This window comes from Calidris pugnax, unplaced genomic scaffold, assembly GCF_001431845.1.
Source record: "Calidris pugnax isolate Ruff unplaced genomic scaffold, ASM143184v1 scaffold25, whole genome shotgun sequence".
Lineage (NCBI taxonomy): Eukaryota > Metazoa > Chordata > Aves > Charadriiformes > Scolopacidae > Calidris > Calidris pugnax.
Window position 1 is genome coordinate 7,766,088 of NW_015090805.1, and position 24,631 is coordinate 7,790,718.

At 38.1% G+C, this 24,631-nt stretch overlaps 2 protein-coding genes across 8 annotated transcripts in view; both read left to right on the forward strand.

Annotated features, from left to right (window-relative positions):
- Positions 1-157: 157 nt before the first annotated feature.
- CRYZL1 (crystallin zeta like 1) lies at positions 158-22,633 on the forward strand. 7 transcript variants are annotated; one of them, XM_014938217.1, is made up of 15 exons: positions 158-180; positions 1,093-1,296; positions 1,577-1,648; positions 4,570-4,647; positions 5,172-5,244; positions 5,890-5,934; positions 10,103-10,171; positions 12,185-12,318; positions 13,139-13,250; positions 17,122-17,145; positions 18,272-18,370; positions 19,132-19,253; positions 19,733-19,838; positions 21,492-21,537; positions 22,207-22,427. In XM_014938217.1, exons 2-15 carry the CDS (start codon positions 1,117-1,119, stop codon positions 22,304-22,306), a joined length of 1,260 nt encoding a protein of 419 aa, XP_014793703.1. In that variant the 5' UTR covers positions 158-180; positions 1,093-1,116; the 3' UTR covers positions 22,307-22,427. The 7 variants fall into 7 exon arrangements, with proteins under 7 accessions (XP_014793703.1, XP_014793702.1, XP_014793701.1 ...); XM_014938216.1 differs by lacking the exon at positions 158-180 and adding an exon at positions 247-390; XM_014938215.1 differs by lacking the exon at positions 158-180 and adding an exon at positions 461-520.
- A 155-nt stretch (positions 22,634-22,788) lies between these two features.
- Positions 22,789-24,631, forward strand: part of DONSON (downstream neighbor of SON) — a 9,156-nt gene continuing 7,313 nt past the window's right edge. The window contains exon 1 of the mRNA XM_014937999.1: positions 22,789-24,625. Coding sequence (XP_014793485.1) covers positions 24,491-24,625 — 135 coding nt within the window. The 5' untranslated portion in view covers positions 22,789-24,490. The remainder of the gene's footprint in view (positions 24,626-24,631) is intronic.

The window sequence follows — 24,631 nt, forward strand, 5'->3', positions numbered from 1 at the left end:
GGTAAATGGCACCAATCAGAAGCCGGGAAGGCCGCGGGGACTCCGCCTCCTCCGGCCAATCCGAGCTCGGCCGGGCCCTCTCTCGCGCCGAGGGAGGTCAGGGCGCAGGGGAGAAAGGGGGTGACTGGACTCCCTCCTCAATGCCAGTGGGGGCAGGCGGTCCCTTTATTTTGCACAAGGGTAATTCGAGGCGGCGTCTCTTCTTCCCTCAAACCCCGCCCCAACTCGTGTCCCGGCCACCGGCCCCGCTCCCAGGAGGTCACGGACGCTGTGAGCCCGACGGGCGGGGCCGCGCAGCCTGCTGGGCCGCGTAGTCTCTGGGAGGGGCCTCATCCCGCCCCCTCCTAGCGAACGACAGCCACCCTAGCCAATCCCGCCCCCGCTTTTGCGGTGAGTGGCGGCCGTCCTGGCCAATCACGGGCTGCCGTGGGGCCACGCTGGGCAGCGGGGCGTGGGGCGGGGTGGTGCCCGCGCTCGGCGGAAGGGGCGCCGAGGTGGGGGAGCAGCGGCGGAAGTAACGGTTTGTCATGGCAACCGCTGCGCGCGGGGGTGGTGGCGCTTCCCGGCGGCTTTTCCAGCTGGGTGCCCGGGGTGGGGTTGGAGCACCCGTCCGTTTGGCGTCGTCTTCGCGCCGGTTTCCTCCGCGGTGGGTGCTGAGGGGCTGCCGCGGCGCTGCGTGTGGCGCGGTGCGGAGGCGGGTGAGGCGAGGGCGCCTTCCCTCAACCCCAGCTGCTCTCCGGTGTGGTAAAGCACCGGCGTAACGGCAGTGGCCTGGCTGGGGGCATTAAGGGAAGCGGGCGGCTGCCCTCGGGGGGGAACGTGCGCCGAGAGGCAGGTGAAGCGGCCCGGTACCACCCAGCCCGGGGCTCCCTGCGGGGTTGTGCTGGGCCCCGGTTGCACGCGCTGCTCCGCCTCTCTGAACGGCGAGGTGTCTCGGGGCAGTCGCTTCGATCTCGGGTGTAGCCTGAGGTGTTCGTGTTGGCTGCCAGAAGCAATATAGTGGTTTTCTGCCTCTCTGCTCTGTGATTTTCTTTCCCCTGTAACTTGAAGAGAGCCTCTTTTTTAACTGTTTTTTTCCTCTCTCTCCAAAAGGCTCTTGTTTGTTGAGGACAGCATATGCCAAGTTGGGAGAGGAGACCAAAACCCAAAGTTGTGATTTTTAGCGAAGTCATAAGTAAGGTTCCTTGTATTCCTGCACTGGTTGTATTGCCCTTTGCGCTGCCTTTGTCTGAGCTACTCAAACTGTGCACCTTCCAGCCTTGGTGGCAAACAACCCAAGCACTGGACAGCCAATCGGTAAATCCTGTATATCATTCATTGCCTCTCGCTGTACATCCTCAGTCCGTAGGATTTGCTACATTACCACCAACAGTATTTATGTAATGTGTTGCAGGTAACACTGTATCTTGTCTTATCTCTTGATCTGTTTTAGAACTTGTGTTGGAAGGACTCATAGGCCCTGTGTTGCTTGCAAACAATCACTGTTCTGCTTGTAAAGTAATGTAAAGCTTTAGTTACTTGTTTGTTCTACAGATAACTGCATTTATTACAGTTCGGTTGCGTGTCTTTTTTTCAGATAACTATGAAGGCCTTGTATTGTCAGCAGAATTCATCTGGAGAGGAAATGACATTTGTCTTCCAGGAAAGAGTGAGTTCTGATCATAATAGCACTGCTAAATGATTCGGTGGATAAAAAGAATATGGCTGAATGCCATGTGGGAATTGGAACACCTAACTTTTCTGTAGACTTAAAAAAACCCTGGTATAATCTTTGCACACACAGACGGGTAAATGGAAATGTGGTATGTGTATTTTGCCATCATCGTGCAGCACTTGGCAAGACAAGTGCTAGATTTCTCTGTGCAGTTCTAGTGTCCATGCCTTAAAAACAAGTTTTGCAGGCATAACAAATGAGCTCTGGCTTCATATGGATTCACATCTCCTGATTGGGTTTTCTGGTCACTGAAAAAGTAGAAATATAGCTTGAGAAATTTATCATGTTTGGAGTGTTCCTATTGTTATTTTCTTTCTGCTTGTGAGTTCTTTGCTTCTAGTGAGGATTGAGATCACAGTGCAGCCTTTTGCTCAGAGGCATTGATAAGTCTCCTTTGTCTAACTACCTGTTTTCCAACAACTTAAAGGAACAACAAGAAGACAACAAATTTTCTGTCAAATTTAGCTGAAACTATTGCGCTAGAGTCTTTGTCAGTTTGATGTACACAGGTATCCAATTAATGTTTACACATGAGCTTGGGGCATAAGGCTAAAATAGTATGTCAGTAAGTGTATACTGATGCAGTGGGTGTCTGAACAGTACAAAAATGCTTGGTTCTGAGGATGTGAACCTGTGTTCTTAAATCTCTTATAGGTACAAAATAAATTACTATAGATACCTATGTACACCTGTGCAATACAGATACCTAAATATACCTACAAGCCATAGATCAAAATGAAACAATATAGTACTGGTGAGAATCTTGCTTGAGCAGCTGCATAGTCCCAATAATGAAGCACATCTAACAAACCGCCTGAAGAGAAAAATGCAATGAGATGGGTGATGTTGATACTACCAAGGTATTCATGGAGCAATCTTAGATCTACTTAAACTGTTTGTGTAATTGTGCTTTTGCTGTAAAGGCCTGTTCACCTTTCAGTGGCACATTTTTGTTCTCTTCCTTGTAATGGTTTTAGGAGTCACGTAGCTATAAGATGAGCTAGATCAGCTTACTTATCCAGGTGAGAACTGGTCATGTGAACAAGTTAGTTCACGTTGTTGTGGTGGCTCCAAGATTGCTACCTCCAGCACAAAAGAGGGGATAGGAATATGTGGATGCTGGCAACAGGTTAGCCAGATGACTCTGGTACGGTCTTAGGTAAGCTAAAGTAGATCTTGAAACTGCACTCCTGCACATAGACCTTGTCTGCTTAATTACCTATTCAAATCTCATCAGACAGGAAGTGATTCTGCAGGTGTTTGTGTAATGACCAGCACTATAGAATCATCTTAAATAGAAATAAATACTGAAAAAAAGTGAGGAAAAAGAAAGCTAGTTGGCTGAGGAGAGCTTAGTACAACAGAAGGTGGATAAGGTCAGTAACTTGGTTGAAGAATTTCCATAGCAAACCTTCCTTACGTGGTGCTTGGCCAGTTCCTAATAATGACATACTTAAATTATGAAGGCAGGAACCAGTTAACAGCACAAACATGAATTGTTATTCATGGTCTCTTTTTGTTCTTAAGACTTGCATTCTTTTATAAAGAAAAGCAATTCTATTACGTACATTGTAGCAGTACTTGGGTTCATTGAGGTATGCATACCAAAAGGATAGTTCCAAAAGACAATATAATCGTAAATTTCTATAAATTACACAAGTCCCTTAGTTGTTGTTGTTTGTTTTTTTTTTTTCCAGAGATGTGGTATTCATATAGCTTAACAGTTTAATGGCTTTTCTGTTTTGTGGAACAAAGAGTAAGAACCCACTTTGGTTTGTTTGAGGAGCAGGAGGTCAGTTTGGCAAAATGCCTTGCAGTTTTAAAGGAACAGCATGTTTAACTCAGCTGGGGTAAGAAAAAGTTCAGCTCAATGTTCCTTGGACAGAGGTTACTGCTCATGTTGCTAAGCCTAGGAGAAAAGCAACAGCTGTTTCTTGGGAAGAGATTGAAAAAAAAAAAAAAAAAAAAAAAAAAAAAAAAGAAACACCAAAGAAAGCTTAAACACTTAGGAATGTAACTTAACTTCAAAGGTAGAAACAAAGTACTCTAATGGTAAGTGTTTCAGTTCCAATGGACAACTACAACGCAGTCTATGTATAGCATGGAAATACATGATTTTGCCTCCGGTATCTGAGGTAGCTCTTCAATAGCTGTGTGGAGTCAGCAGTCCAGAACTTATCTTGGCTATTTAACTAATTCACAGCAGCAGTAATCAACTACTTAAAATAATTTCAGATATCAATCCCAGAAACAAGAGTTGAAATAGTAAGGGGAGGCTTCATTAGCAGAGCAGTTAGCTATTATTTGTGGAACTTAACACAAATTCTTATCAGTGCTGTTTCTTTGACACCATCTGGACTACTCAGCAAGTTTGTCAGTACAGTATGTCAGATGCTCATGTCAAAATTCTCTTAAAATTCTCCCTCACTCTTGCAACATACTTATAATATTAAAGAGCTGCTCCGTTCTGCTTGTTAGACATTAGGGGGATAATTACATAGGAAAATAATTTCAGATAAAGGTATGGTATTTAACTTGTGTTAAACAAAAAAAACCCCACCACAACTAAAAAAAAAGCCTATGAGAAACCCAACCCAACAGAAAAATAATTTGTCTTGTTGAGCTTTAGTAAGGTCTAGTGTTCAGTTTGCAATAGTAATCTACCTGTACTGAAAATGGTGTTGTAAATCCATTGTGATATCAGCTCCCTTTTCACTGAAAAAGAATTTCTTGTTCTGACTACAAAACAATCTAAAACAAAGACGCTGTGGAAAAGTGCTTTCAAGAGCTTGAGAGGATCCTAGCAGCATACTCATGTTGCGTTGTATAATATAACCTCTGTAAATCTGTCCTAGGAAAACCTTCCTCCCACAAGAGACAATGATGTGAAAGTACAAGTCAGAGCCTGTGCACTGAGCTGGATAGATACAAAGGTATTTGCTTATTTCTTTTTATAAGAGCTAAAGGTGTTTACAGTTTCCGTTGAAGATCTAAGCCAAGGCCTTAGCTGGTAATTGGCACAATTCCATTTATGCCATCTAAGGATACAGCTTTACTGCTGAGAAAGAGGGTGCAGGATTGATGTGGTATTCTTGCATATCTTTTTAAATAAAAAGCACCTGTAATTTGGTTCCTAATTTATGGAGAAAGATCAGTTGTCATTGTGAGTTCTCTTACAGTATAAATCCTTTTTATCATCCTCTGCATACTTAAAGTCACAGTTTGGCTTGCCTGTTCGTAACTCTGCAATTTTTTTTTACATGCTCCTAAATTTAAATACAGAAAATCAGTTCAAAGGTTTCAATATTAAATGAGAAATGTGTGTACTTTTTTCCCCCAGATAACGTTTTGGTAGTGGCCCAACTTCCTGACTGTGAATATCAAACACTGTAAGATTATAATAAATATGCAGATTTTAAGTCTTAGTAACAATGTTGTAACCATTATTTTCATTTAGCTTCTGTCAGAAATTAAAGTGGAGAAGGAGCTTCTACCTGTTGGTCGAGAAATTTCTGGAGTTGTATTGGAAGGTAAGTACAATTGTCTTGTTAGGGTATATAGAGAGAATTAAAGTCTGATAATTCAGAACAACTAAGTACTGTTTGTATGGTATGCCTTCAATAGTAGGAACTGTTTGCTTTCTTAATGAGGCTTCCCCTAAGTCAGGAATGGTATACTGAAATGAAAGTAAAAAAAGGAACTGAACTGTAATTCCTGCATATCTGTTCAGAGTTTAAAAAAAAAAAAAAGCATGGCAGCTTTCTAAATCAAATATATTGAGATCTTAAGGTATTACCTGCACATGCTATATCCGTCTTTAACTTATTTGTAAAAATAATTTGTTGGAATAGTGAAGATAAAATAACGTTCAGGAATTTCAGCAGTGTTTCACTGACATATCCACCTTTGATGTGTAGTTTAAAGCCTGGATCTTTCAAACACATATACGTGTGTGTACTTGCACGTAACTGCTTGTGGATGGGGTGCCAAAGTTTAGTGAATTAAACATTTAGGTTTTGTATGTGCATATTTAATAGAAAAAAAACCATTTCACTAGCAGGGTATGTTTTTAGTTTTGTGAACTAATGATAAAAAGTGCTTTCAAATGCATATTCAGTTTCAGCTCTAAACACTTATCTTCATACCTTCTTTCCTCCTTTTCATGTATTCGTGAGTTGGAAGAAAGGTAACCTTTTTTCAGCCAGATGATGAAGTGGTAGGTAAGTTAATGCTTGTGTGCCTTATCCACTAATACAATTAGTAATCTTTTTATAGTGAATGCCTGAGGTTATAATTATCACTAAATCTACATTTAAACATTTTTCAAAGATTCAACTGGTATTGCATGAATAAACTCCTATAAATGAGAATTCTATTCTAAAACTGTTCTCTTAGGGAAGTCTTTTCATTTTAAGAATGGAAGTTCAGGTCCCCAGCTAAGGTAATCTGTCATTGTCCTACTGCATTCAGTGAATCTTTAAGATTATACACCTGGGTGTAATTAGCCATGTGGAGTGAGTGTTCTAAAGGCAACTATCTCAGTACACACACAATTATTTGTATTTATAACACCATCTTCATGTAATTAATACGTATATTTTGATTTTTGTGCATGAAACAAAGTCTAGACTTATATTTCCTGCCTTCTTGAGGATGATACAAAAACATACTTTTAACTGTTAGTGATGAATCTCTTCTTCAAGCATACTGAAGACTGTTCACTTTCTTCTAAGTCATGTCAATTCCTCTTTGAGTAAAGAAATCAAGAGTGGTCCTAACTTAAACATGAAAGTAGGTTCACCAGTTCTACTGGATTTTCTGAGTTGTTAAAAAGTAATACAGGTACTCGGGTGTTTTGCTAAATACGAGGCCACATTTAAAAAGAAACACTGATTCAAGCTGCTTCTTTTCCAGAATCTTCATTTTTACTGCATGTTAGAGTTCTTGAAAGTGGACTTGTCTCCCCTCTAACTTAACCACAAGGAGTCCATGCTTTGTGATCCTGTTATGACATTATTATCAGAGAAGCACATCAGAAGGGCAAGTGGTAGTCACTATACTTGTTTGTTTGTTTAAATCAGACTTCCAGGTCAAAAATCACACAGAAAATGTTTAGGGCTTTCCTTTTGAGGGTAAAGCTTTGGCAGACCTTTCATTTCACTAGCTTAAATCTAATGGAATGAGATGTATGATTATTATTATTATTTATTCACTGTGGAAGGTGTAATAAATTTGGATTTAATATTCCATTTTATGGGGTACAGAAGTGGCTTTGCTTTGTTTAATAAAGTAGAACAGTTATGGCCAGACATTTTCTGATCTTGCATATGAATTAACTTTAACTATGAATAGTATGATTATTGTGAACAGTATTGCTCATTTGGTTAAGTATCTTACTGACATGCTGCATCTGTTGAATATTTTAAAATAGTATTTGTGTTTCAATCGCCTTCTGTTGTAGCTGAAGGAATACAGTTTCAGTAACCAATTAGGGGAAAAAAAAGCCCTCTGAAAATATGTCAGTGGACCTGAGAGGTCTAAGTGACATTCTAAATGGCTGTGAGAGGGTTGGGGTTTTTTTGTGAATTAGGACTTCATTCCATTCTTGTTAATTCAAATATAGAGTAAGTAGTTTGAATCAGTTGAGCTACTTCATAGTAAATCTGGCATCAGGGGAATGGAGTCTGTACTTGGGTCATGAAAGCTGCAGATGAATTTTGTCTGAGAGTTCTGTTGTCTGCATTTTTCATTCTTCAATACTGAATGTTCGCAAATGCAGGTACAGTCAGTTACTTTTGGAAATAGGAAGATAAAGAAAACAGCATTAAATATTTTTATCCCTAAAAGAAAAAAAACGCACTTCTTTAAATACCAAAATCTAATAGCGTTTCCTTTCAAACGGCTGTTCAACCTTATGTGTCCAGTACAGATGCTATGAATACAAAAGATAGGAACAAAATATTTCTATTTTGCTCATCTCTCCTAACAAGCACACTTACCAGTTATTGTTGCAGTGAGGTTATACATGGTTAATGAATGAGCAGGTTTAAAAGAGTATGAGCTATTGCGAAGTGGTTTGATTACCTCTGTGCTTAATAACATCAAACTCTCCCAAAATATACAACTGTCGGAAAAATATTTCTACTTGAATTTTACAAAAAAGCCTGTACTTCTGTCGAAGTATCCTTACGAAGTTTAACAGTAATAATACGATAATAGAGTCCTTATTTATGAATCTACTCTTTTTCATGTAAGAATAGTACTGTGCTCACTGGAAGTACTTGATGTGTTAAATCATTAATCTGTTCCTAAAATCATATCAAGAATTGTTTCTCACTTTTAAAATTTTTCTGATCTTTCTTTAATCCTCCAGAGGAGATTTATTTGTCTATATAATCTATTCTCTTACACATAATCGTTTGTTTGGTGAAGAAAAAGACAGTAGTAGAACCTCAGACCAGCCAAAAATCTTTTGGTTTGAGATACAGTCTTGACTCTTTCAGTTACAGTCAGTTTTGTTTGCTGCTCTCAGATTCTTTTAGCAATCAATTGTGCCATGTTCCTCATTAAAATAAGCACAGGGAAAAATATTCTGAGTTAAATTGGCCACAAATACTTGGAGATGGGAACTAAATATAAATGTACCTGCTTAGGTTTACTGGTGGTTAGCCAGTTTGTGTGTCAGTTTTTCTGTATGCCCTGTCACTGAATACATAAATAATCAATGCATGAAAGCCCTATGCTATGTGGGTATTTCTGACAAGTAAGGTGAAAAATCTAATTTTCAGCTTGTGTCAAATACTTGATGTGTATAGCATATATAAAATAAAGGTCTATACTTCACATTGGAGCTTCTGTAAGCATTATGAGGTATACTAAGGGGACACAGTTCTTTAAGATGCCATATGTCTTTCCCTTAGTATAAGGATCATGGTTTTGTGAATGGTTTTAGAGACCCTGAAATCAATGTGAGTTGATGGCAATGTGTAATGACTCCTTGGAGGCTCTCTTGAGTGTTAGGAGATAATGTGACTTGTTCCTGAACTTTTGCGTCTGTCAAGAAAATTAATGTCTTCATGTATTATTCATTCTGTGTTTTGCTTTTTCTATAGTAAGATGTTAGAAGGCAAACTGGTTTAGGTGCCAAGGTTATTTTAGTTTACTATAAGGATATCTTTCTTAACATTTGAAATATCATATTCTATTAATCATCAAAACACGAATGATGCTTTAGGATAGAGGAGTTATTTCTTAGGGATGTTCTTTCATGTGTTTATATTTTGTAAGTTAAACTAAAGAATTAAGAGGATGACTAAGTTATGAAAGTAAGATAGAGTTGATAATGATGTTGTAAGAAAGTGTTCCGTTCTGAGATTCTTGCCCTTCTTGCATTATTTCCTAATTGCACAATAGCTGCTGTAGATAGCTACTTTAAACTTTTCATAAGCATTATTCCATAGATAAACCCTAGAGAGAACTGCAGATGTATACAAGCACTGTAGGGTAACCATTTTTTAATGGGAATTGTGAAAAACAAAATAGTAGCCAAATTTGTGGAGGATTTTAAGCCAAAGCTCTTGCTTTGTTCTAAATGTGGTATAAGATTTGGATGGAAGAGGGAAGGAAATACTGTTTTGCCAAGGAAAAAGGCTACATACGTTCAGGAGACTGGACACTACAACCTACTGCTCATGGATCTCCTTCCTTGTCCAGTGGAGGAGAAAAGCACTGTTATGACCAGGATTGATTTCTTTTTTCCTTCTCCCTGTTCTGTGTTTGCTTTCTGTGTCTTCCATGGGTGTTATTTTTCCTTCAGTTCCTCTACTCTATTCCACCTTTTTAAAACTTACACATTCTTGCTTGTTTTTCCTCTGCTGCTTTTTGCCCCTTTTTTAACTGCCTCTGCTAACAACAGACTTAGAGGGATCAGGATGGAAGACCAGAGGTATCTGTAGTGTGGCTTGGTCTGTTCCTGTCTGCAATACGAGAGTGTGATTTTTTTATTTATTTATTTATTTATTTTATTTGTTAGCCATGGCCCAGAGTAGAAATAGGAGCACTCATCAGAGTGAGAGCAGTGTGAAATGAGTTCATACGTGACCTGACAAAAATTAAGCATGCCAGTAGCAAAAAGCACTCAGTGTCCCCACTCTTTCTCTCCCCAACCCCAAAATGCTGTTTGGAGCACCTCTGGAACAGTCTTGTGCACTGTACCCATAGACATTACAGGCTGTTACCTTGCCAAGTTTTTTTTTACCTGTCATAGATGTGACAAGAGGGCAACTGAACCACAGACCAAGAGGGATTAGCAATTTCATGAGAAGCTTGTTTTGGTTATAACATCCGCTTGTTTGAAATTAAAGGTCTATGTTCGTTATTTTTTTTCAGGAATCTTGCCCCTGGATTCTGAAGAGTCTGGTCTTTGTGAAGTTGTTCTAGTTCATGAGCATTATTTGGGTACGTAGGTAACATATTTTGCTAATATTTACATTTACTGTATCTTTAGACTTCAGTTTAGTTTTTCTAATAGGGAGCTAATTAACTTGGACCTCTGGGCAAACTTGTTCTGTATAGTGACATTCTGTCTACTCCACCTGTTCACAGAAGTTTGAATACTATGTACTCTCAAGGGCTTTTTCTTTGCTGTTATCATTTAATGGGTTAATGTTTTGCCTAAACCACACAAGCTGACTCTTTTCTTTTCTTTTTTTTTTCCCCTTCTAATTTCCCTTTTTGTTGCTTCATCGTCTTTCTACTTTTTCCTCACCTCAACTGTCACAAATTAAATTAGGAGAAATTTGCTTTTTTCCTCACTTTAACTCAGTCCAGGAATATCACTTGTGACTTGACTAACAGATGGAATAAAATTAGTAGACTAGAAGTTAGAAAGAGGAATTTTCAGGGCATGAGGATTGTGGAAAAAGTAGTGTTGAAATATTCCTTTAAATTATTGTTAGTTTCTAGTTCCCCCATTCTGGCATGGAGTGCTTTCATGTGTAGAATACTAAATTTGGGGATCTCTGTGCTTCTCCCAAGTTTGTTCTGTTACTTTAAGCAAGCTACTCTTTTGCTCAAATGAGTTTGTATTTTGTTTCTGTGATTGTCCATGAATTCAACCTGCGTGACTCTTTTAAATTTGTCTATACCAAACCCAAATCCTTACTTTATTGTGTAAAATATTGTGAAATATCTTCTGTGTTTTTTTTTTTAAATACATATGAAAGGTAAACAAGTATTATTGATGTTGACTTGTTCAAAGATGAAATCTTCCTGACTAGCTATGACAGTTTTTTGCAAAATAAGTCATAGCCTCATGGAGATGAAAAAGTAAGGTTTATTCCTTCTAACATTTAAAAGTATAAATCAAGCAAAATGAAATCTAGAAGTCTGTACTACCTATCACTACTTACAATAACTATAGGCAGAAAATATTTCTGACTTTGTATTACCTTCGGTAGCTTGCTTTGTGCTAAGTAGTATGAACTGGCACACAAAGTGATGAGGCTGATGATGATCCCTGGAATTCTTTTCCAGCACACTGATAAAGGACCCCACATTGTTTATGTTGTTTTATAGCTTCAGTGATTCAGGTTAAACTGTTGATTCCTATGCTATATAGGAAGGGACAGACCAAACTTTTCCAGTCTTTCTCCTTTCTAGTGTGCCTCAAGAGGATTGTGCTTACTTCGTTCGGTTCTATGCTAGACTCAGCTGGGCTGTGATGATTTTCTAGCTTAGCAACAAGGTCTCTGCTAGATCATGTAAATTGCTTACATTAAAAATGGTGTTTGAACTTGTGATTTCTAGTTAACAGAGTACTTCATTCACGTTACCTCCCCAGGCTTTTAAGTGTGTGGATAGAATGGGAAAACTCTTAAGTGTCTTGTAGATAGAGATAACAGACAACAGAGATGACAAATAATGTTATCTTGACCTTGATCTGTCTTAAAATGTGTTATAACCTCCACAAGCTGTTTATACCAATGGATTATGAAGTAGAAGATTCTAACCTATAGAGGAAGAGAATTAGGAACTCATAGGTTGGAACTCACATTGTATGTTCTCTGTGTTGAAATTATCTTTGTGAAAAGAAAAGATTTCCTCAAATCATTTCTGTCAGGAGGTTATGGTAGGAAGTGTGTCTCTTTTTTTTTCTTTTTTTTTCCTGTTTAAATATTGTATTTCTCTTTGAACTTGCTCACAAGAGTGCTGCAGGAGCAAACTGATTATTCTTGGAATAACAATTGCCTTTTCCACTTTGATTCCATGTGGCTGACCTAATACTGCCATGAGCCCCAACATTGAAATACTGCCTTTGTGAAGGACATCATAATTATACCTATAGATGATTTGGCTTGTATAATTTTCTTTCATGTTTTAGAAATTGATGAAGTCTAAAAAATAATCCTGAGTGAAGTGTCAGAGACTTGCTGCTTTTTTTCCCCCATCTGTTTGTTTCTCCAAACTTAGTTCGTAAACCAGAAAAAGTTTGTTGGGTTGAAGCAGCCGGGACGGTTCGTGATGGTGTCCGAGCATACACAGCTCTACACTACCTTTCCCACGTCTCTCCTGGAAAAACTGTCCTTGTAATGGATGGAGCAAGTGTAGGTAACAACTGTGCAATACTAACAATTTCAGAACAGAAAGATTACCTCTGCCATAAATATCTGTCTTATCAGCAGAACGATTGGATTTCTTACAACACGCTAAACTTATCAAGCCCTGTATTTTACTCCTGGCAGTGCCATTAACTTAATGGATTAATAGGAAAGGCTCTCCTACGTAAGATACTGAGACAAGAGTACAATCCTTTACATGTTGTGTGGGTAGTGAAGAGAGGTAGTTCTCTTCTGGTGTTGTACATTGACATAGTTTTACCCGAAGCCCTCAGGTATAACTGGAGGAAAGTGCCTTGATTTTTTTTTTATTATTATTATTTTTTATTTCTTTCCCACCACTGCTTTTTAACTTCTCTTAGATATAAATAATTTCATTTGCATTACTGCAACCTTTATTGCTAATGAAGGTGTGGAGCTTGCCTCAGCCAAGATTTGTTAATGTAAATGTGGCTGGGGCTTTTTCCTTGGTAGTGCTTCTTCCTTCAACAAGCAAGCAGGCCCAAAGCTACAAGTTGCAATTGCAGTTATGGTACTTGTGTTAATTTTCTTGAAAAGGAGGAGAACTAGTTAACTCCTGAAAACTTGTTCAGAGCTTCCCAGTCAATGAAAAGACTTTTGTGGCCTCGCTTAGAACAGAAGCAGATCTGTAAATATTGAGATTCTTGGTTCAGATGTGTTGTATTGAAGAAGTTCATTTCTGGATATTCTCCTGACTCCTCCTGAATGTGCTTTGCAATACAATCCTTTTTTAAACTGCATCAAATTGTTGCTGTAAATAAACTTACCTACTTTTTTGCTTCTGCAGCCATTTGGTACAATAGCTATACAGTTAGCACAACACAGAGGAGCTAAAGTAATCTCTACTGCATACAGTCTTGAAGATAAGCAGTACCTGGAGAGGCTTAGACTTCCTGTGGGTAAGTTATATTCTTCAGTGTTAAAGTTTACACTAAAGAACGTCTCAAAAGATATTTTTTTTTCCTTTTTAGTCTCGAAACTTATTTCAGTATCTGAAAACTGAAACACAAATTTATAAATAATCTAATTAAATAATTTTAAAACTCATTCTGTACTCCATAGGTATTAAATTTCTGGTGTAGGTGTATTTCATGATCTTCTTATTCTTCATTTAAACTGCAATGACTGTCTCTCAGTACTTTCCATCTCACACAATAGTATTTGAGTGCGGGCTTTTGGCCTAACTACTCAAGAAGCCTTTTCATTTTCTAAAATTGTTGCTTGTAAACAAGAAGAAAGCATTATTGAATCACCGGTATCACAGTGTGTAATCTAGGTACCTGAGCCAGAGTTCAGATGTAATCATATATTAGAGATACAGAATTCATCAGATTCAAATTAATTCTAGTAGTATTTTATCAAGCTGTGTGGCAGCTCGGTTTCAAGTACTGTCATAACTGTAGCTGGACACTCAATGGCTCTGCATTTTCCTATTTTCAAAACAGGCTTTACATTAGACATAATACTTGGATTCATCTATGACTTCTTTCATTTCTTTTCTTTGCTACTTAAGTTTTTTGGGGGTTTTCTCTCAAAATAACAGTGCTATTTGGACCCTGGGAAAAGGCTCTTACGTAAAAGCTACTAGCATCTTTCCTGATGAGACTTTTTCTTATTTCAGCGCTGCAGGGTGGAGGGAAGTAGAATATTTCTTTATTCAGACAGTTTTAAAATGGTATTGCAAAGTCCAATTTGATTGCAGTCCCTGAACTTTGTCGTACAGTGTACAGTAACCTTTTGCTTAACAAAAGGTTAAAACTAGCGTCTGATACTTCCTCCTCAAAATGCCAAGACTGCCCCAATATAATCACCAAGTTGTTTTTTTTTTTTAAATCTGTGATTTCTGTTGTCATTTGAAGAGGTAAGACTAGCTGTCTCTTGTAAGAATATCTCTGTGGGGAAAGCACTGTGTAATCAGTTATCGCGTCTACGTATATTACAGTCACATCAATCAAAATATACCTGGATTAAGATGAGATCCGATTAAAATGATAATGTCAAGGTTAACTGTCCCTGACTCTGACTCCTTTCTCCTTTGTTGTTTTGCATAGTAATATTATTAGCAATCTTGGCTTTCCAAATGGAGAAGTGAGCAGTTTTCAAATCTCCTCTCTTGATCTTAGTGATTCGCTAAAATCAGGCATTGCTGAATTGCAGGTGCACATAGTATTGTCCTTGTGTTCTCCCTGCTGGCTCAAGAATAGTAAGCTAGTAGAGGGATGAAATAAGCCAGAGGGCTGCTCTTTAGACACAGAGAGAACAGAGTTCTTGTCAATTTTAATTCCTTTCTGGCTCCCGAGAACAGAACTGGCAGTGGAAGCACAGAGACAACACAGTGTGCATGTGCATTCTGGGGCTGCACGTTCACACACATCTGCAGTGTTGGGGAGTGATTCACTTCCAGCCTACCAAGTGAGCATTTAGCTCTTCCAGTAGTGGCTTTGGAGTGCTGATAATGCAGCAGGAAGTGGAGTGCTGTGCAGAGGTTATTACACAAGAGCAGGGAGAAAGACTTTTTTTTTTTTTTTTTTCTTTTTTCTCTTTCCTTTCTGACCTTAACGATCTTCAACAGGGAACTGCAAAGTTTTGTGGTGGAAATGTAATCATTCCTTCTCAGACCTGGCAGACTTACTTCTCTAGATTTTTATATTACCTCTATTTTTTTACAACTTCACAAAACAAGCTGTTTTTTCCTTTTCTTATTTCAGAAGTCTTTTTTACTGTAATAGTAGACATTACAGACACAACATAAAGCACTTTTGTGAATGCTGTTGAATGTAGAGGTTTGTTACACCAACTGTAAGAAGGTGAAAGTAAATACAAAAGACCTAAAACTTTGCTTTGTAATACTTTATGGGTATATTTTGCTAACGATGTGAAAATTTTATTAACTAAGAAAGGACTTTGCAATTAATTTTATTATCATAGTCCTGTTAGCACATATGAATATGGCTTTGGGTTGCTTGGCATACTCAACTTTTTGCTGGCATTTTTAAGTTATATGAATGTTAATATAAAATAAATGCTCTAAGAAACACAAGTGTAGCTAGTGCTAGTGTAGTTTTGTGCTTGTTTAATGGGGTTTTTTTTGTTTAGTTTTTAGCAAGAGTCTATGGGTTGTCAGAGGAGCAGTTTGTGTTATCAGTGTATAGCATAACTAGTTGCTTTATAAAATGGCTGAAATAACCATCTCTTACAATGAAAAGGCCATTGCTTATATTGCTCATGTATGTGCTTGTCTTACAACAATTGGAGTTCGTTTAGCAGTTTTGCAAATGCTTATGGAACATAAACATTAGGGGGGAAAAATTTTAATTGCAACTTTACTTCAAATAAACAAATATAACCTGGGTACAGAATTATAAAGAGAAACAGTTTGAGTGTGAAAGCAAAAAGCCACTGTTTTTGTGTTTTGGGGTTTTTCTGTTTGGTTGGTTTATTTTCTTGGTGGTTTGTGTTTTTTTAAAATAAATATTATTCCAGTGCTTGAAGAAGTAGTTCCTGTTAATGTTTAAGGATTCATATTTAGTTCAACAAGACAGGGTCTCTGCATGTCTTCAGCAATCTCTGGACTAAAGATAATAATAGTATGAAGGAGGGGACTAGAACAGATTTTCAAATTTTAATGCCTATGTTTCAGACTAGAGATAGAATACTACATAAATAATGTGATGAGTTTCTGTAGAGAACAGAAGAAAAAATATATATACACACATATATGTATTTTTTCTGTTCCCTAGGTTACCCTGTTCTGGTTTTTTGTTCAGTCAGTTGATAGATTTTTTTTTTTTTTTTTTTTTTTTTTTTTTTAAAAAAACAATACTGAGTTTTCAGTGGATGTGTTTCTGGTAAGAACTCATCAGTGATTTCATGGGTCTCTTTAGCATGTTCAATAAATCAAGTAGCAGATCTTTTGTGTGACAGTTTTTAAACTCTGTAACTGAACTGCTGGGTGAGAATAAACTCTGGTAGCAAGTTGTAGAAATCTTGAGATTTCTACTTCTCACCACCAGTGAAAGAGAGAAACTGAAGCCTTTTTACCACTTAGAATAATGTTACTTAAGAAGTTGTGCAAGTCAAAGAAGAAGAAACAAAACTAATTTACAAATGTCTTGTGAGAAATTTTGCATAAATGACAAACGATTATACAAAATTATATTATCATTTGTTGCTCAGCCTTTTCCACAGTGGAGAGATTGTTACAGCATTTTGCTTAGAAGGACGTTGAACTGGATTTTGATGAGTACCGTTTGAACTCCTTGTATTGAGTTAAGTAACAAAACTGGAAATTTTGCTAAACAGAAATCAGAAAATAGTCAAACTGACTAAACTATTGCCTTTCTTTTTGATAGTCAGGCTTTGAGTGTCCTAAATCAGCATTATTCACAAAAAGGGAAACTATTTGCAGACACTTTATACCCTGTCAAATTGCCATGTTCAGAAAAAAACCTTTTAACTTTTTGACTGAAGAAACCAATAAGAAAAGGATACTATGGAGTTTTGTTTGCATACAGGGAATGTGACTACCATTATTAAATTCATGGGACTTCTTTATTAAATTATGACTGTGTGTTTGACTTCAGTGGAGAAACTGAATGATTGACCTAAGAATTTAAATGGATCTTATGATTTGATTGGAAGGGAAAAAAAAAAAAACAAAACCACAAAACCCAAAGCATTAACTGAGTATTTGTTAATATTCTTCTTAATGACCATTTTCTTGCAATTTTTCTTCTCTCTTTCCTTCCCACCCCCATGATTAAATTCAAGAAGGTGTACGGCAGCCTGTAGTGGGTAAGTACACGTTGCGAATTTGAGTTTAATCCATTATGATTTGAAAATGTGCCTCCAAATTTATTTGACATGACTTCAGTTACCATTTTGCTGATAAGTCTTTGGCCTGTTTAGTTTCCAAATGTTTGTTCTACTTCATAATTATGAAAGAAAACTACAAACCTTCCCTGCTGCTTCTCTGCCCTAGTTAGTAATGATTCTGTGGTTTATAACCATCTATAAATATGGTATCACAGATATATGAGAAGAAAATGTATTAGTGACTTTCAGTTCACAAATATTTCAAGAGGAAATGTAAATACTTCCATCTAAATATTTATTTAATGACCCAGAGAGCCATTTAGTGGTTAAAAACATCATGCAGGAGGTAATATATTAATGTTTATCCATTCTGTGAGATAAGTAACAATGTTACTAAGCATTATTTTACAGAAAAGATGGATATAATAAGATTCTAACACTTGCTGGAATCATAAGAAAAGTCAAGTCAGTGCCTTGAGACTGAATTTAGTGCATTTTTACGCGTTTACTTCTGACTTGCAGTGGGAGACAGGGCTCCATGCTGGGCAGAAGAGGTTTTTGTTTCCCACTGTGGTGTGGAAGCAAGAGAAGGGCTCTGCAAGGGACTGGCAGGAACTGGTGGGTTTTATGTAGAGTAAGGGAAGAAAGCTGTGCTTGGAAAAGTCTCCCAAAGCCTTAACTGCTGTAGTTATTTGATAGACAATTTGAAAGTTGGGAGACGTGAAATAAGGTGCCTCCTTATCTTTTTGCCACTCACTTTTGCTTCAATAACATGGTTAGTTACTCCAGAACTTGCTATTTCTGAAGTCACTTTGGAAAAGAAGAAAAGCAAAGAATGAACTTACAGAAGGATTTGTAATTCTTATAGGAGCATACTTTATCCTTTTTTGGCCTAGACAGACTTCTGAGTTTTACTGGTCCATTAAGCTAGTACAAAGTTTTGTTGTTGATCTTGCACTGTATTGGAAAATGAAAATATTATTTGATAGGGTTTTTTGACTTGGCTGCAAACTTCTAATACTCAGAAACTAGGAACGTTCTGTTCTGCTCTGAATCTAAACCCTACATTTTTACTGTAATTGACCTAATGTACTGCTCTTTCTAGCTCGAGTCATAGATGTGTCCAATGGAAAGATAGATGTGGCAGAAAGCTGCTTGGAAGAAACGGGTGGCCTGGGAGTGGATATCGTCATAGATGCTGGAGGTATGGAACTGATGAAAATCTGGTCTTCGGAGCATCAGTAGGGGGTTGTGTTTTGGTTGTTTGGGTTTTATTTTTTAAATTATATCCAAGCAGTATAGGTGGAGGTTGCATCGCCTCGAATGATTAAATTTAGTTGTTTGTTCTCAGGCAATTTCATGTATGGATCTTTACTCAGTAGATCTCCCTTAAGGAAGATCTCTTTAAGATCTCCTCATATCACCCTCTAGTGGAAGCATCTAATACTGCTAGTCATCTGCTAAATTTGTTTGAAATTTTCCTCTATTTAAAACCGAAAAGAAAAAAATGTGTTTAAAGACTAGGGCTGTGACATTATTTACCTTATTTTAACACAAAAATTATGCCATAGTTGCCAGTACTGTCAACCTGTATTCTAAAATAATCATAATAGTTGAAAAGTCTGAAGTCAGTATTTTTAGCTGAAATAATTGAAGAACTTCTTAAAGTTCCACTGAAATGCATTAAAAGAAATATATATTAAATTTCCTAGATCTTCTACTTTCTCAGATGTTGTCATGTGACCAACAGCTTAATTTAATTGTAGTGCTGTTCCTGCCAGCCATCTTTCATTGTGTGTATTGATACGTGTCTATTGCAACTCGTTTGTATCTGAAGACATAGGACTGTAGAGACTCCCAAGAGAGGTGGCTTTTTGTACGGGAAAAGATGGACATTTCTTTTTGAACAGAATTCTGAGCTTGAATGGATTTGTTCTCTTCCCCCTTCCCCCTCCCCGTCCCTAGTGAAATTATATAGTGCTGAAGATGAATCAGCTTCAAAATCACAGTTGCTGCCTCACAAGCATGATATCATTACTCTTCTTGGTGTTGGGGGACACTGGATAACAACAGAAAAAAACCTGCAGGTAAAGATCCTGTGTCAGTAAGTTAGTTTGTACCACAGTATAGATATGGGTGTGTCTGTGAGCTTCCGTCACGGCTGAATGGTTCCCCACTGTAAAATAGCATCAGTTTTCAGTTAAGAAGACTTTCACATCCAGAATGTGGGAAATATACAGCATTAATAAAAACATATTTTTATTTTCCTTTGGGCAATTCTGGGGCTGTCTTCTCTAAGATGATATTAAGTTGTTTTAATAGCTTGGCTATACTGACAAATTTTAAAGGACTGATTTTGTTTGGCTCAGGGTATTAAACTGTTTGAGAAGACAGAAAAGTGTCATTTAAAGCTGTGAATGTTACAAGTTTGCTAAGTTTTAAGAATGGGCAAGGGTGGGGTTTGGTTTGGTTTTTTAAGCCATCAATATAAAATAACCATTTAACCTTTATTTATTTTTTTCTAGGAAAATATAACTAAATATAATTTTTCTTCATTTTGTTTAAGCTGGATCCTCCAGATAGCCACTCCTTGTTTCTTAAAGGAGCCACAGTCTCCTTTCTGAATGATGAGATATGGAACTTGTCCAATGTACAGCAAGGGAAGTACCTCTATATCCTTTTGATGGCCATTTTGAATACCGACTGCTAACATGAGTGGACAGAAATATACCCAAGGAAACAACAAAGAGATTCTGTTCTAGTCAGTCATGCAACTGACAGGCTTAAAGGTCAGCACAGCTAAGCATACAGTGGAACTAAAATATAACTCATGTTTTGAGCTAATCCCTGCATTCCTTCTAAATAAATGTCTCAACATCCTTCATTAAAAGCAGTGCTGAAATAGAAAACACACATACTGGAGAAAATGCAATATTTTGGTTCAAGATTGAACCAATTAATTGAAGATCTGATTCTGTAAGTTCTTGTATTATGCATATGATACTTTGGAAAAAAAAATATTCTTTTGGGCAGTAGATGCATGATCTGTAAATCTTTAGCAGTCAGTTTAAATGTAAAATCTAAAATATTTTGGCTTCATAACCTTTTTCTCATTTGCAATGCTATGTACATTAAAATGTATTGAGCGAAGATGTGTGTGTGGGAAGAGGAAGGCCGCCTCCATTGGCATTACCTGCGTTTGGTCTTAAGCAGCTGGACCCTGAGCTTTCTACTAGTGTGACAGTTTTCAGTGGATCACTTCAAGCAGGGGAAGGTTTGTCTGTTTATGGCTTTAAGGGCCCTCCCTGTTCTCTACTGCACTGCAGATTATGAGATCTGCTGAATCACTTTTGCAGTTTAGCAGAACAGCAGAGGCAGGTGAGGATTAAGTCATTATATTTGTGAAACGACTAACTGTACTGCAAGGAAGTCCTCCCCTCCTCCACTAAACTGCAAAGTAGATTAGGCAAGGTCAGGCACACTAAGGAAATATTTATGGGATGCAGGTTATCGTGAATCGTTTTATGATTTAGTATTTTGGTTGAATGCTAACTGAGTAAATAACCACATACAAAAAAGTAAGCTGACTAAACAGTAAGATTTCTTCTGTTACCTCCTGGGGTATCTTTAATAACAACAGCACATTTTGTCACAACAGGCTTTGAAGTTGAAAGGAAAAATCTGTGCTTTTTTTTAAGGTGTATATTTTATGAAATTCTTGAGCATATGGCATTAATGCCATCTGAAGAATTGGTGAGGTGATTGCTTTTCAAAATGGCTTGAGCTTCAAATATTAACTAGATTGCTCTTAAAATGAAGGAACCTTTTTTTTTAATTTCATATAAAGACTAAATACAGCATCATCTGTTACACTGTCATGAATGTTAGCCATTAGCTCAAAAATCCCTTACAGTGGTGCTCCAAGAATTTACAGACTCTACGTTCCTAGCTTTATTTTGATTTTTACCTCAGATGTGTATATGAAAGGTAGGAATAGTTAATGGGTACCAAAGTCTGTCACGTTCATTCTGCACCAAAAAAAATGCAATTTCCATTCTGATTGATTAATCTCGTAATAGTGCAGACAGCGTTTGTCAATCTTCTTGCTTTATTTTTCAAAATTCTATTCTGCATGTTTTATTTCTGCATACTGTTTCAGGAAAGGAGGTTTCTGATATATAAACAAGTGCATATATCTGATCTAAAGATTGGAACAAAGGTTAATTTTCATTTTATTGTATCAATACAGGGTGCTTGCCAACAAATATGATTACAGAAAGGTTTATCTGTAGGTATGTTGTTACCTTGACAGTCCTCTTAGATACCCATCTTAGAAGATATAATGGAGAAATTATCAAGTAACATTTTCAGGTGAGAGATGTGATTATTTTTTTTTCTTTTTTTTTTGTTTCAGCATTAGAAGTAGAAAATCTGCCTGGAATGTACTGCAAATCTGTATTGGGATGCTTGGGAAAAGATGCCTCACAGATTATATGGAACAGTTTATAGACTATTTCTGCTTGTAGTATAGCAGGTTAAGCACAAGAAAATCTGGTAAATCCCACGATTTTCCTGTGGCATATACTATGTCAAAATTTAACAGAGGCAGGAAGAGCATGTATCTGGCTGCTCAACAGCGTGTCTGATTGATTGAGAAATAGTGTTGGCTGTAAAAGACAATATGTCTGTATAATACTCCTCTGAGAAGAGTGACAGGTGACAGCTTCACTAGATATGAAGACTACCATAATGAGGTGGGAATGGAAGATCTTTTCTATTAATGCCTCACCACCACTGCCTTTTTTTTTTTTTCTTCTTCTTCTTCCCTGTAAGGAGGATATAGTTTAATTAACTTTGGTTTCCTGTTTGCTTTAGGGCTCTTCCCTCCTTCTGTGAATCCAAGCAAAGCTATAAAACTTTTATTTTGTTTAAGGAGCAACATTTACATAGTGAAAGTAAAGTCTATAGCAGTAGTTCTGCAATATTTCTGTTGATCTGAGCATGCTCACCAGACATTTCTGATATATCGTTCCATTTTAGGCCCCAGCTGGATGAACCGATCCCATTGTATGAAGCCAAAGTTTCTATGGAAATAGTTCAGAAGAATCAAGCAAGAAAAAGACAAGTCATCCAGTTCTGACACCCAATTTCCTGATTTCTAAGGCTGTGGAAGATAAAGAAATGTAATGTATTTGAGAAGTAAATTAGTGTACACTTTCAAATAATTCTGTAACCAGAATTTAAACATCTTTTGTACCTCAGCACAAATGGTCTGTGAAGGTCCTGTGACTTCATGGCTTTTTTGGATTCAGTTGAGCAGAATGTTCCCATCAGCAACTTCTCAAGAGGCAGTCTTGACACACAAATCTTGTCTGCCCTGTCCCAATTACAAATATCAGTAACACCTACAGGCAAACTCAGTTGCTGTTGTTTTTCAACCATAAGAAATTAAAGGGGGAAAAAAATATCTTATGTTTTTATTATTCCTTCCTTCTCCAGCACTTACAAATAGGCACCTTTATATTTACCTTTTGCTTTTGACTGCATTAAGACTGAGCACTCTCAGCAGTACGCTTAGTCTTTAATCCACATTGATAATTAATTGAAATCAGAATTGGCAAGGATGCTAGAGGGGAAGGATACGACACGGACAGTAAGAGTTCCCCCCACAACTGCTTTTCTTAAGTTTGGCAACCAGACAGTAAACCTAGTAAATCTAAATCATGTCATTCAGATGTTTGAAGCACTTGATGTATCTTGTTACTGTAATGTTATCTTTGATACCTTTCCAGGAAGATGCTCCTGTGCTGTGAGCTTTCACTTCTCCTCTTTTAACCTCAGTCCTATGCCTAGCAGAGCTCATATCTGTTTATCCAACATCCTCCATTACTGTGCAGTTGGGAAGGAACTGCTGGTTTTCTTTCTTCAAAGCATGTGTCTTCCTACTTGCTCGTATTTGAGAGCAAAAATATTTTTTCTGTTCAGCTGTGCTGTTCATTTTCACCCTGTGGATGGCTGAAACAGTGGACGCTAGCACTTTAAACCAGTGTTAAGAAGTTGGAACATTTGAGTGAAAATAGATTATCTAGAACCATGATTAATCTATCTGCTGTCATTCAATGGCCTTGTAGTCGCTTCTTGATAAATGATGCGAGGGAAGCATATAAAAGCATGAGAACATCTTATTTTAGTACAAGTGTGATGTAATGCAGCCTTGAAAGTAAGCGATGCTTTCACGCACAAGCGTACACAAACAAGGCTAAAGCATGTGAGTGCTCTGTTACTTTGGCATTTATTCTGGAGCTTTGTACCCAATTGCTTATTTTTTCCTGAAGTTGTTTGTTTTAGCTTAAAAGTTTGCAAAACAAAGTAGATCAGAGCAAACAAGCTAAAAAATAAGGTTTAAGAAAACAGGAACAACCACTGATGAAATGGCAGAAGAAACATCTTTATAGTTTTTATTTTACTGGATCTTTTGTAGTTAGGAGCACCATATCTACTGACATCTATAAATGCTTAGTGTACAGTGGACCAAGCATAGCAATTGCTGCAGCAGGCATAGCCTTGCAGCGGGATCAGGCTGTGGAGGAAATCTCTGTACTTTGTGTGTCAGGCTGCCTTACGAGGGCAGAGATGCCTCAGCATTTTCTAATGCTCTTTAGTAATGCTGCCTTTAGATTTACGTGTGCTTCAACAGGAGGGTTCACAGGCAGATGGTGGCGTGTGGGTGATCCAACCGTAACCCTGTTCTGGTGTCTCCACGGATGATTTTTGTCCTGGTGCAACCACTTGGTGATTTCCTTGATCCCTGCCTGGAGAAATCTATTCCAGCTGGTTTCAGAATAGATTCAGAAATCCATTTATGTTTTCGGCAGTAATGCTTATTAAAAAAAAAAAAAAACAAACTTTTTTTTTTATAACATTTACTAGTTTAGGTGGGCTGTTGGATCTCCTTTTCCTGCAGAATTCCAGAAGCAATCTCACTGAACGCGCTCCAGAGTTTCCCCTCACGCATTTTGAGGAGGGAGGAGCATTTTCAGACAGGTGCGCGCGAGCTCGCAGGCAGCTTCCTCCAGAACGATTTATTGGCAGAAGAATGTGTAGTTTTCTACATTTCTTCTAATGTGTAGTTTTTAAACAGTTATGGCCGGAGGAGCCAGGAGCGGGCTGGCTCCGAGAGCTGGCAGGCATTCCCTCAGGTTCCCGCCGCCCTCCGGGGGCCGGGGGAAATGGCGGCGGCAGTCGCCTCCCCTCCTTCAGCGCCGCCCAGAGGCGGAGCTCGCCCCTCTTCGCGCCAAGCCGGGACAGCCGCTCCCGCCTGGCCATGGCCGCCTCCGCCGTGCCCGGTTACTCGCCCGGCTTCAAGAAGCCGCCGGCGACTCTGCGGCTGAAGCGAAAACGGCTGCGGAGGAGCGAACCCGCCGCCGCCGCTCCCTTGCCCTGCGGCGCGGCCCCGCCGGCCCCC